The 12,260-nt window shown below is 44.9% G+C and overlaps 1 protein-coding gene across 1 annotated transcript in view; it reads left to right on the forward strand.

The window, feature by feature from the left end:
* Positions 1 to 12,260, forward strand: part of asmtl (acetylserotonin O-methyltransferase-like) — a 71,000-nt gene that overhangs the window by 17,038 nt on the left and 41,702 nt on the right. Inside the window, exon 3 of the mRNA XM_038818116.1 lies at positions 9,894 to 10,025. Within this exon, the coding sequence (XP_038674044.1) occupies positions 9,894 to 10,025 (132 nt within the window). The remainder of the gene's footprint in view (positions 1 to 9,893; positions 10,026 to 12,260) is intronic.

The following is a 12,260-nucleotide window of genomic DNA, read 5'->3' on the forward strand; positions in this document are numbered from 1 at the left end:
TTGCAAACTGGGGGTAAATCAAACAGTGAGGAAGAACATAACATAGCACACAAAGACATTAGGAAAATCTGCATATTAGAGTGAGACAGCTCGTCTCACTCTAACATGCACTCCCATGATCTAACCAAGGATGTAACCCCTTCACCTTGGAGACCTCGGGTAAGCGCCGTTCAGTGCTGTCTCCACAAACAGGGACCAGACAGAACAACACTCCTGAGGGTCTCCTAGGGGATTGGAGGCACCCAGGTGTTTGCCCTCTGGGCGGGGTGGCACCCAGACACTGATAACGCCACTACCACTTAAGTGCCAGCCTGGGAATGCCAAGGTGCCCAGATGGCGCTGTGAGCTGGAACGGGCATTGCTGTGGTGCCAGGCTGGAGTGGCAAGCTGCATTTTTCCCGCGACGGTGATCAGGCCCGGGGGGTGCTCTGTGTGGGTGCTGGGAAGTGCGTGGGGGCCTGAAGATCCCCTTATAGGTAAGTTAGGGCTTTGGGGGATTCAGGGATCGTGTCCCGGGGGGGGGGGGGGGGGGGGGGTGGTGAGAGGTGGGAATGGAATGGGAAAACTTGTTCCCCCATCTCCTTCTGCACTGAAGAGTTCCGGCAAGCGAAAAAAAAGTACTAAATGCGGCCTCATCAGAGAGTTTCCCCACTGAGGCCCCTGATTTACCCGAATAGGAACAGAGTTCCATTCGATAGTAGGGGTTTCACGGCACTCTGAAATACCCAGTCAAATGCACTCGTTATGGGACACTGTTCCCATTCACGTAGATTGCGTCCATTATCTACATTTTAATTAATGATAGAAGGGTAAAGACACCTCGGGGCAAAAAGAACATCAAGACACTGTAGAAGGTACAAAAAATAGATTTTTAAGGATGCTGCAGAGGTCACAATAGTACGAAAGATTGAACAGTTATGAAGACTTAAGAGGGGACCTGATAAGCATGTGAAATGGTTGGATAGGGTAGATGTGGAGTGAATGCTTCCTCTGATGGGAGAATTCAAAACTAGATGAAAACCGAATACTGCAGATGCTGGAAGTCTGAAATAGCAAAAGAAAATACTGGAAGCAGTCAGCCGATTTAGCAGCATCGGCAGAGAGAAACGCAGAGTTTAAATTCTGGGTCTGCCTGCACATAACCCGAAATGTTAACTCGGCTTCTCACTCCACAGATGATAGGAAGATATAGGAATTTGGGTCCAAAAATGGTTTCCACGATGTAGCTGGCAATTTGAGGGTTAAACAGGCTGAAGGAAAAAATTACTAGCAGCAGAGTAAGAGGAATACGCCCACACCCAGAGTTACCTTGTCCTATTCAGACTGAACCTCTCAGTGAGTATGCCCCGCTTCAGCCAGGGTGATCCACTCGAGAACAATTGTCATTCAGGGCAACCTTGTCTGATAAGCCATCAGCCCATCACAGAGTCTGATGACCTATTTGTCCATCAATGAAAGGTTAGTTACATATGATCGGCATAATTCTATTATTTTATAGAAACGGGAGTGGGAAACAAGATAGCCCAGATAACGATAATTGATTCATGTCTGGCCACCTCAGGGGAGAACCTTTGTTTGAGGGACTAGGTGGAGCTTAGACAGAAAATGCTGTTTTGAACAGTTCCAGAAAAGGAAACTGAGCAGTGAGGTAATGAAAGTTGCCGCTGAGGGAGACTTGGAAAAAATATTCTGAACAATTGTCCCTAACAGAAGAAAAGTAGTTTGGTAAATGCAAGTATTGCCTTAGTCTTTTTGTGTAAGTGGAACAAGAGCTGCCTTTTCATGTTTAGTGTGGTTTAATGGGAACCTGTATGTTAAGGTTAAGAAACTACATGTAATCTATTAGTGTTAGCTGAAGTAAGAGTTGAGAGATTTTTTAAAAATGTTATTTTAATAAGTTTGTTTATAAAATAACCAAGACCTATTTCTTATATTATCACTCCTGGAACATATCGATCTTTCTGCACAGTCTTCAAACTTAAAAACGGTATGTGTCTGGTTCAGTATCTTAGCCATTGTTGAGGACTGACCAGACGCCCATAACACTGACTTGCTGAATATTTCCAGCATTTTCTGTATAAATACAAGGTGATTATTAATACCTTCAACAGGGAAATCAGCAGAAATTTCTTTACTCCGAGCAAGGTTGGAATGTGGAACTCACAACCACAACACGCGCTGGAAGCAAATGGTACTTGAGAGGAAAGGGAATAGAAAGCTGGGCAGCATAGTAGCCCAGTGAGTAACACTGTTGCTTCACAGCTCCAGGATCCCAGTTCGATTCCCAGCTTGAATCACTGTGTGGAGTCTGCACGTTCTCCCTGCGTCTACGTGGGTTTTCTCTGGATGCTCTGGTTTTCTCCCACAAGTCCCGAAAGACGTGCTGTTAGGTGAATTGGATATTCTGAATTCTCCCTCTGTGTACCCGATCAGGCGTCGGCATGTGGCGACTCGGGTCTTTTCAAAGTAACTTCATTGTAGTGTTAATATAAGCCTACTTGTGACAATAAAGATTATTATTATTAATGCTGAAAGGCTGAAGGTGAGATGGATAGAATGGGAAGAGACTTGGGTAGTATAAAAATAGCGCAGATTAAGTGGGATGAATGCCCCATTTCTGTGCTCTATATTCTGTGTATTTCAATCTAATCAATGCCCTCAGGAGAGGAAGGAATCATCTTGGAGAGCGGGATGTTTTAAGGTTGAACAGTAAGGCTTGATCAGAATTGTTTCGGTCAAGGCTCATCGCAACAGTGAATAAAGAGTCCCGATTTTTGGGTGACTGAAGCAATGGAGAATGTACACAGTTTAATGGTCTGTACTCATGGAGGGAGTGAGGGTCAACACCATTGGACTGGCTAATTAGACTGGCTCTTTGCTTTAATGGGGGTGCAGGAAAAATGGAGAAACACGTCACTTTCGATGCAAACTAACTAAGTGATGTAAACGATCAATCAGTTTATATCCCTTGCCTGTCAATCAATAATAATAATCATTATTGTCACAAGTAGGGGCCTCACGGTAGCATGGTGGTTAGCATCAATGCTTCACAGCTCCAGGGTCCCAGGTTCGATTCCCGGCTGGGCCACTGTCTGTGTGGAGTCTGCACGTCCTCCCTGTGTGTGCGTGGGTTTCCTCCGGGTGCTCCGGTTTCCTCCCACAGTCCAAAGATGTGCGGGTTAGGTGGATTGGCCATGCTAAATTGCCCGTAGTGTAAGGTTAATGGGGGGATTGTAGGGTTACGGGTATACGGGTTACGTGGGTTTAAGTAGGGTGATCATTGCTCGGCACAACATCGAGGGCCGAAGGGCCTGTTCTGTGCTGTACTGTTCTATGTTCTATGTTCTAAGTAGGCTTCAATGAAGTTACTGTGAAAAGCCCCTAGTCGCCACATTCCGGCGCCTGTTCAGGGAGGCCGGTACGGGAATTGAACCCGCGCTGCTGGCATTGTTCTGCATTACAAGCCAGCTGTTTAGCTCACTGTGCTAAAGCAGCCCAAGGGGGAAACATCAATGTTTTAATGACGAATTAAGCTTTTCCTTGTTGTAGCACAAGTTGAGATCCTTCATCGTCCTGAAGGTATTGATGAAGATCCAGTATTAAATGGGGCACTGTTTTGTGTGCAGTTAATTTGGGAAAGACCTGCTTCTCCCTGTTATCCGAGAAGCCATTCAGCTGTGCTGGTTGAGCTGCAGGCTAGCTATTTTTCTTGAAACCAAAATGCTGAGCGAGCCTTAGACAGAGTAGTTACCTTCTCAACTTTTCCCCCTCCCATCTCTTTTCATGTTCGTTGATTTAGCTCAGATGTCTGGACAACCGGTGTGTGATGCGGGGTGACGGCAACACCGTGGGTTCAATTCAATCTTGCCCCTTGCCTGAGGTTTTGGTGAGCCTCAGGTTAAATCATCACCAGTCAGCTCTCCCCTCAAAGGACAAAGCAGCCTATGGTCATCTGGGACTATAGTGACTTTAGTTTTATTTGAAAGAGCAGTGTCATTCTTATGCCACTAGAGGGAGGGCAATGACTGCAAAGGCTGTGATGAAATTAAATGAAATGACATCGCTTATTGTCACGAGTAGGCTTCGATGAAGTTACTGTGAAAAGCCCCTAGTCGCCACATTCCGGCGCCTGTCCGGGGAGGCTGGTACGGGAATTGAACCGTGCTGGTGGCCTGCTTGGTCTGCTTTAAAAGCCAGCGATTTAGCCCAGTGAGCTAAAAAGGTAATTGACCTGAAATGTGAACTCTTTCCTGCCTTCTACGTTTCTGTTTCTGTAACCAGTGACTGCACACTGTCGGACTACATTGAGCAGAATGTTACTATGGCAAAGAGTGTATCATGCCAAATTTGGCTCAGAACCTCCGACCTCTTGGTGGTCATACCCGACACCTCCAGGATGTCTGAAAGGTTCCCCCCATGGTGCCAATAAAACATTGCATGGTCTGCTTTCAACTGAAGGCAGCCCAACTTTAACAAAGTCAACCCATATAAGCATTTATTCAACTCCCAGAGCACTCTTCCTGTGTTTGGCGCTTCTTTCAGAGGATGAAGAAAAAAATATATTTGAAGCTGTTATCCCTGTAAGAAAGCAGCTTTAATGTCTATCTATTTGTATTCCCAAGCATTTGTGGCTCACATAGCCAAGAAGATCTTCAAAATAGCCTTTCCTGACGTGGGTGAATCTATCCTCACATGTTGGTCACCCAAGTTTTCCTCAAAACATCAAGCCACCAGCCTGGCTTTGGCCTTACAAGTTACATCAGGAAGCGCCTTGTCCATGCACATCCATCTATGTGATCAAACTCAGTGTCCCCTATCTGGCACCACTGTGTACATCCCAAATGTTCTTGCTGTTTTGCATATTTTATTAATTTATCACCTGATTTGTTGGAAGACCTCTCGATCATATGAGCTTCTGCTCCGAATAGTATTCCTAGTTTGGGCCATACTTCTTGACCTTGCTAAGCTACGCCCTCTATCTTGCCTTGTATCCCGTTCCGGACTGCTATCGCTTGATCTGCCCCTCCTGTTAGGGGATGCTCTTTCAACATTTCTTGATCTCCTCCTATGGCAACGTTCACTGCCAGACCTATTGTCCGAAGTGACACTACGTTTCTGTGCTCCCCATTTTTGTACTTCATGTTCCCAATCCATGGGCCTAACTAACCACCTTCTCTTAATCTTGTACATTCAACCAGTTTTTATATTTTATGGAGGGCTTCCCTGCTCTCTCCACAATAGCTGCATCCTTCCACTGAATGTACCCTTCTGGCAAGTGTGTCACTTTAGTACCAAAGGCAGTTTGTCCTTTGGGACAAATAGCCTCTTCCGATTCAGCAGAATTATGATGCCCCCCTTCAGGCACCCTGTCAATTTCAGTGATCTGGTCCTCATAATTCTGTAATAATTCCGTAACATGTGTATGAGAATTACCTGGTTTCTCAGTACTTTCAATAACCTCTTTTGAATCTACAAATTTGTATTCTGTGCCTGAATCTTTCACCTTCTGTACCCATAACTTTCCTGGACCTTTCCATTCATTAAATCCATCTCTTCTATTGTGTGCCATGTCTGGCTGTCTGAAAATAGTTTCCGATGGCCGTACATTGTGCCTCAAAGCTCTGAATTCTTTGAGATTTCTGCTTGAAGGAATGCTCTCTTGCCTGCGTGCAGTGCCTTCAAATGCTCAGAAAAGGCAAATTTTTTCCAATTAAGGGGTAATTTAGCGTGGCCAATCCACCTAGCCTGCACATCTTTTTGGGTTGTGGGGGCGAAACCCACGCAAACACGGGGAGAATGTGCAACTCCACACTGACAGTGACCCAGAGCCGGGATGAAAGGCAGAGCTAATCACAGTCCCCTCCTAAGCTGGAGGATGATCATTAGTGCCTGATAGAATTTTGAAATTTCTACCAAAAAACGACTGATATGGACTGTAGCACCCATCCATCTGTAGTGAATTCTTTGTATGGACAGTCCATGCTAAACTGAAGTTCATTTACAATTTGGCCGATCTGCCAACATTTTATGCAGCACTTAACCTATCCCAGCATGGTTTCTCTCTCACACCCCGTTACTAAATGGGATTTTTGCAGCTGTATTCATAACTATTATATTCATGTTCTCACAAATATCCCAAAATTCATCATTAGCAAATTCCCCCCAATATCAGTGAGGAGCTTTGCTGCTGGCTCTAGTCCAGTCCCTAACACTTTTTCTGTTATCTAATCCACAATTTTCTTTTCTTTAATACGTATAATCATGGACTGACTGAACCAGCATTGTCCACACTGTCGAGATAACATAAAAAGCATGCTGTAACTTTAATGCAATTTCACTATTAAACTGCTAAATTTAGCATAAAAGTAAAAGATCTTTTGACCATTTTTTCCCCTCTCTTTTGCATTTTAACTCTAAATTGACTCTTTTCCGAAGTGACTTTTACTCTAGAACATAGAACACTACAGCACAGAACAGGCCCTTCGGCCCTCGATATTGTGTCGAGCAATGTCCGAAACCAAGATCAAGCTATCCCACTCCCTGTCATTCTGGTGTCCTCCATGTGCCTATCCAATAACCGCTTGAAAGGTCCTAAAGTGTCCGACTCCACTATCACAGCAGGCAGTCCATTCCACACCCTAACCGCTCTCTGAGTAAAGAACCTACCTCGGACATCCCTCCTATATCTCCCACCCCGAACCTTATAGTTATGCCCCCTTGTAACAGCTACATCCACCCATGGAAATAGTCTCTGGACGTCCACTCTATCTATCCCCCCTATCACCTTATAAACCTCCATTAAGTCGCCTCTCATCTTCCTCCACTCCAAAGAGAAAAGCCCTAGCTCCGTCAATCTTTCCTCATAAAAGCTACCCTCCAAACCAGGCAGCATTCTGGTAAATCTCCTTTGCACCCTTTCCAATGCTTCCATATCCCTCCTATAGTGAGGTGACTCTGTCTTATTTTTCTCATTACTTTCTGAATTGAAATATCCCTTTCTCCTTCCTCCTGCTTTGGAGTTGTGAGCAACCTTACACCAAATTACCAGCAGCTTCAATCTATCAAATGGCTAAGGCCTGGAGATTGACGGGTTGTTTTTTAGGGTATAGCACTGTTGATCTTTGGCACCTTTTAGCTTTAAAACCATGCAGCCTCCGCAATAATGGCTGCAGTAATTTGTTCATGGTATTTAAATGGTTAATAACAATTAGGGGCACAGGAACAAAGGTAGGCTAGTCTGCGTTTGCCCACCTTGAATCCCTAACCATTGATATCCTCAACTAACAAATAACAAAACTTCTTCCATCGGGCAGGAGATACAAAATTCTGAGAACATGCACAAACAGACTTAAAAACAGCTTCTTCTCCGCTGTTACCAGACTCCTAAACGGCCCTCTTATGGACTGACCTTATCGACACTACACCCCTGTATGCTTCACCCGATTCCGGTGTTATGTAGTTACATTGCGTACCTTCTGTTGCCCTATTATGTATTTTCTTTTATTTCCTTTTCTTTTCATGTACTTAATGATCCGTTGAGCTGCTCGGAGAAAAATGCTTTTCACTGTACCTCGGTACACGTGACAATAAACAAAATCCGAATCCAAATAAAATGCTCAGTTTCTAAATTTTCTCTTAACTTAGTCTCAACAGCTTTTTGGGGAGAGAGGTACATATCTCTGCCAGAGGCAGAACATCACCCCTGAACGACCTAGGTCTAATTTTAAAGTTATGGCTCCTTGTTCTGGGTTCCTACACAAGAGAAGATTGTTTTTCTCTGTTCATCCTGTTAGATCCTGTGATTAGATGGTGGCGGGTAACGTGTTGCAGGATGGTGGCGAGGACGCTTGTGTCGAAGGTGGTGTCTTTGTTGAAGAGGTCCTCGTAGAGCTCTCGCCAGCAAGTGTTTACTGACTCTCTGCCTTGTCCCTTCGTTTTTGGCTCTCAGTGGGGTGGGCCCCTGGGTACTCGGACCGCAGATGGTCTTGATTGTGCTGAAGAAGCCGTGCACATAGTGGTTGTCGGTGTGTTGCTGAGTCTCCTGCACTCTATCCACCCACCGCCTGTTCTTTAGGTCAAGGGTTCTTTGTTGCACCTTGGCCTTTAGTTGCCTGTAGACTTGTTTCCTCTCACTCAAGTTTTGGTGAAGTTGTCAGTTCAGGGAATGCCTTGCGCTTGGGGCGAAGGAGATCCTAAATATCTTGATCGTTCTCATTGAACCAGTCTTGCTGTTTCCTGGTTGAGAATCGAGCATCTCGTCACAGGTGCTGACCATGGTAGCTTTTAAGGCAGACCAGGCGCTGTGGGCGTTCTGCAGCTCTGAGTCGGTGGTTGTCACCAGGTTAGCCGTGGGGCACCCTACCTTCTCGGAATCTATTGAGTCCAGTGACATTGAACTCCTGTGGCAGAGTTTCTTCTGCTTGTGTTGTTTTGGAGCCAGGGTGATGAGATGGTAGAGCAGATTAGTCAGCGGTCAGTCCATCAGTCATTGGTTCCAGCCGTGGTGCAGGTAATGCAGACGTTTTTGCGGTCCCTCGCCTAGACGATGATATGGACTATCAGGTGCCAATGCTTGGAGTGGGGGTGTTGTCATTGGGTCTTCTGCTTGTACCTCTAGCGGAACAGGGTGTTTGTGATGACAAGGTCATGTTCTAAACATTTTGTCAGAAGAAGGACTCCATTGGCATTTGTTTTCCCCGTGCCTTCCCTGCCTAACACGCCTTTCCAAAGCTTGCGTCCTTTCCGACTCTAGCATTGAGGTCGCCGCGGAGAATCAGTGTCTCCCTTTGGGATGTGGGACAGCGATTGGTCGGGGCTGGAACTACAAACCAACATTGACACATTCACCAGGTATATGAGAGAATGGGCTTTGGACTAAATATCTGGAAAACAAAGGTTCTCTACCAGACCGCTCCTGCCACACAAAACTTCCCCCCAACCATCAAGATCCACGGTGAGTCCTTGGACAATGTGGATCATTGCCCATATTTTGGGAGTGTCCTCTCGGTGAGAGCAGACGTTGACGACAAAATACAACATCAACCCCAAAGCGCCAGTGCAGTTTAGGACGTATGAGGAACAGAGTATTAAAAGACCAAGACCTCAAACCCAGCACCAAGCTCATGGTCTACAGAGCAGCCGTAGTCTCCGGCCTCATGTATGCATCAGAAATATGGACAATGTACAGCAGACACCTCAAATCCTTGGAGAGATATCACCAATGCTGCCTTCGCAAATTTTCCCTCTCCCAGGCCAATATCGAGGCAGTGGTCAAGCTCGATCAGCTGTAATCGGCGGACCACATTGCCGACGTTCCTGACACAAGACTCCCAAAACAAATGCTCTACTCCGTGCTCTGCAATGGCAAGCGATCACTAGGAGCGCAGAGGAAACACTGCAGGGACACTGGGCTTCCTAAATAAATACAACATCCCCACCGACACGTGGGAATCGTTTGCCTTAGAACGCACAAACTGGAGAAGAGGTATCTGCGAAGGCGCCTTTCACCTCGAGCATCACGGGATGGAGCGCGCGGAGGCCAAGCGTAAACAGCGGAAGGAGAGCACAGAATCCAGAGAGTCCCACCCACCCACCTCATCAAACGCCACCTGCTGACCCTGTGGTAGAATCTGGTCTCCAGGATTAGACTATTCAGCCACTGCAGAACCCACCTCCCCGGAGTAGAAGCAGGTCATCCTCGACGCTGAGGGACTGCCCAAGAAGAAGTGGAAGAGTGATCACCGTCAACAGACCAATTAAATCACCTATTCATCTTCTGTACAGGAGAGATTGCAATATGTGAATAATTTAACCTGTTGAGCCTAGTAACACATTGTTGATGTTTGTTTTTCCCAGTGCTTTTTCACCTTATGTTTTTTCCCTCAATCCTGCAGGGTCTCCGGTTTGAAGTGGTGCCATCATGGTTTAAGGAGACACTTGACAAGTCCTCTTTTGGGATGCCAAGTGATTATGCAACAGAGACTGCAAAGGAAAAAGCCCTCGAGGTAGCGAAGAGGATGCACTTGGTAGGTAATAAAAAGCTGATCAAATAATGTACCGAAAGGCATGTTTCAACTACATCGGAGCACCAATGTAATTGTTTTGGAATGCAAGGAAATGTTTTCATTGGGAAATTTAACATCTGTCTGTTTTAAAATAAATGGTTTAACGCACCTACTGAAATAGGAGGGGGAGAAATTTCAGGCAAAGACATAACGGTGAATTTTTATTAAACACTGCTTCAGAGCGGAATTCTCCAGCCTCTCGGCCGCGCACCGTTCATTGGTGACAGGCTTCTCTCCTGCCGCCACTGTCAACGTCAATGGGAATTCCCATCGAACACGCCCTACTCTGCTGGGAAACCCGCGGGCGGGGGTGTGCTGTCGGTGGGACCAGAGAATCACAGACCGCCAGCCAACGGCCGGAGAATTCCGGCTTCAGTCTCAATGGGAATATTGCATCCTGTGTCAAACGTCACGTTCCAGAAAGGATGTGTGGGCATTTACAGGGAGTGAAGAAAAGATTTTTGAGAATAGTGCCGGGATTAAAGATTTCAGTTACGAGGACAGATTGGCGAGGCTGGGGTTGTCCTCTTTTGCGAGAAGAATATGGAGAGGAGATTTGATAGTGTTCAAAATCATGAGGGGTCTGAACAGGGAAGATGTGGAAAAACCTGTCCCCATTGGCAGAATGGGTGAGAACCAGAGGCCACTGCTTTAAGGTGAATGGCAAAAGAAGCAACAGAGACATGAGGGGGAGCTATTTCATGTCCTGAGAGAGCAGTGGATGCAGACTCAGTCGTGGCTTTCAAAAGGTTGTTGGATCATTTACTGAAGAGAAAGTATTCACATGATTATGTAGAGAATCTCTGGGGAGCAGGACCAGCGAAGGAGCTCAAACAGAAACCTGCAAAGACATGCCCTGAATAACCTCCGTCTGTGTGACATAGAAACATAGAGATTAGGAGCAGGAGTAGACCATTCAGCCTGTCGAGCCTGCTCTGCCATTCAAAAATGCCAAGTTAACTAAAGATAAACAAAGCACAAAGTTATTTTAAAAATATTCAGCAATGTATTAATTCATTACAGTTAGGCTAAAATATATACACCTAAATGAAATAAATATACAGATTTTATTTTGTTGCCAGATTGAAAGAATACTGTGGGACAACGAGCTGCATGGGTCTGACATTCATCTTACGATAAATTTCAAAACGGTCTATATCTTGAAAACTGGGTTTTGCTGTATCGTGTTTGTCACACTAGATGTGTCCTGCACAATCGGTAAACGGTTAACATTGTCACCTTCCCTTAAAGTAGCTGTGCTGAATTACACAATTCTAGACCGTTAATAGAACCATCATCAGCAATGATCATAAAGCTACCTAATCATATTGATCAAACCCAGGAAACTGAAATACACAACTAAAAGGTAAACCGATTAAAGCACTCTATTTTTTTGCCTTCAGCTCCCTATTTTTTCATTCTCACAAAGCTAATTCTAGCATCTGTAATGCACACCCCAGTGAAAAGATTGGGATAGAGTTTCAGCTTTGGTAGTAATCAGTAAATCTCTCTCAAAATTTGCTGATTGAATTATAGTTTGCTTCTGATTTTAAAGGAATATATAAAAAAAATTGCCTAATTACAAACACGAAAGCTATCATGAGCCAACATAATCTTGCAGCAGAGTAGAACTTAATTGTTCATTTTGGTGGTAGCATGGTCCAGATTTATTTCTATAGCTGAAAATGGGTTTATCTCAAAAATTGAGCATTTTTAATGAATGTTTGCTCCACCACTTGTGAGTGACCCGGTTTGAAATCACTGAAAGTAACTTTTAAAAAACTGCAGTGAAGTGAAACATGCACTGGCTTTGTCGGCATACACTAGGCAATTTATTTGTAACCAGAATACCTTTTGATGCAATATCATTTAAAACGCTGCACCGAAGGAAATTGACACAATTTGAAGAGCCTTCCCAATCTCAAACCTGTAACCTGCAATGTCAACGTGGCTCGTTTTGTGGGTGCTTCACTCACCCATTTTGAATTGTAAAACCAGTGTAAAAGATGGGAGGGTATAGACCCAAAATGTTCCCTCTAGGGTAATAGGAAGGAGTAACAGGTCCAGAGAACCATGGATAACCAAAGACATTCAGGATACGATGAGAAGGAAAAGAGAGGCTTTTAACAATTCCAAGGTAGTAAATCAATGGAGGCATTAGTAGAGTATAGAAAGTGCAGGATGGAGCTTTAAGAA

The sequence above is a fragment of the Scyliorhinus canicula genome, chromosome 14 (assembly GCF_902713615.1).
Source record: "Scyliorhinus canicula chromosome 14, sScyCan1.1, whole genome shotgun sequence".
Classification (NCBI taxonomy): domain Eukaryota; kingdom Metazoa; phylum Chordata; class Chondrichthyes; order Carcharhiniformes; family Scyliorhinidae; genus Scyliorhinus; species Scyliorhinus canicula.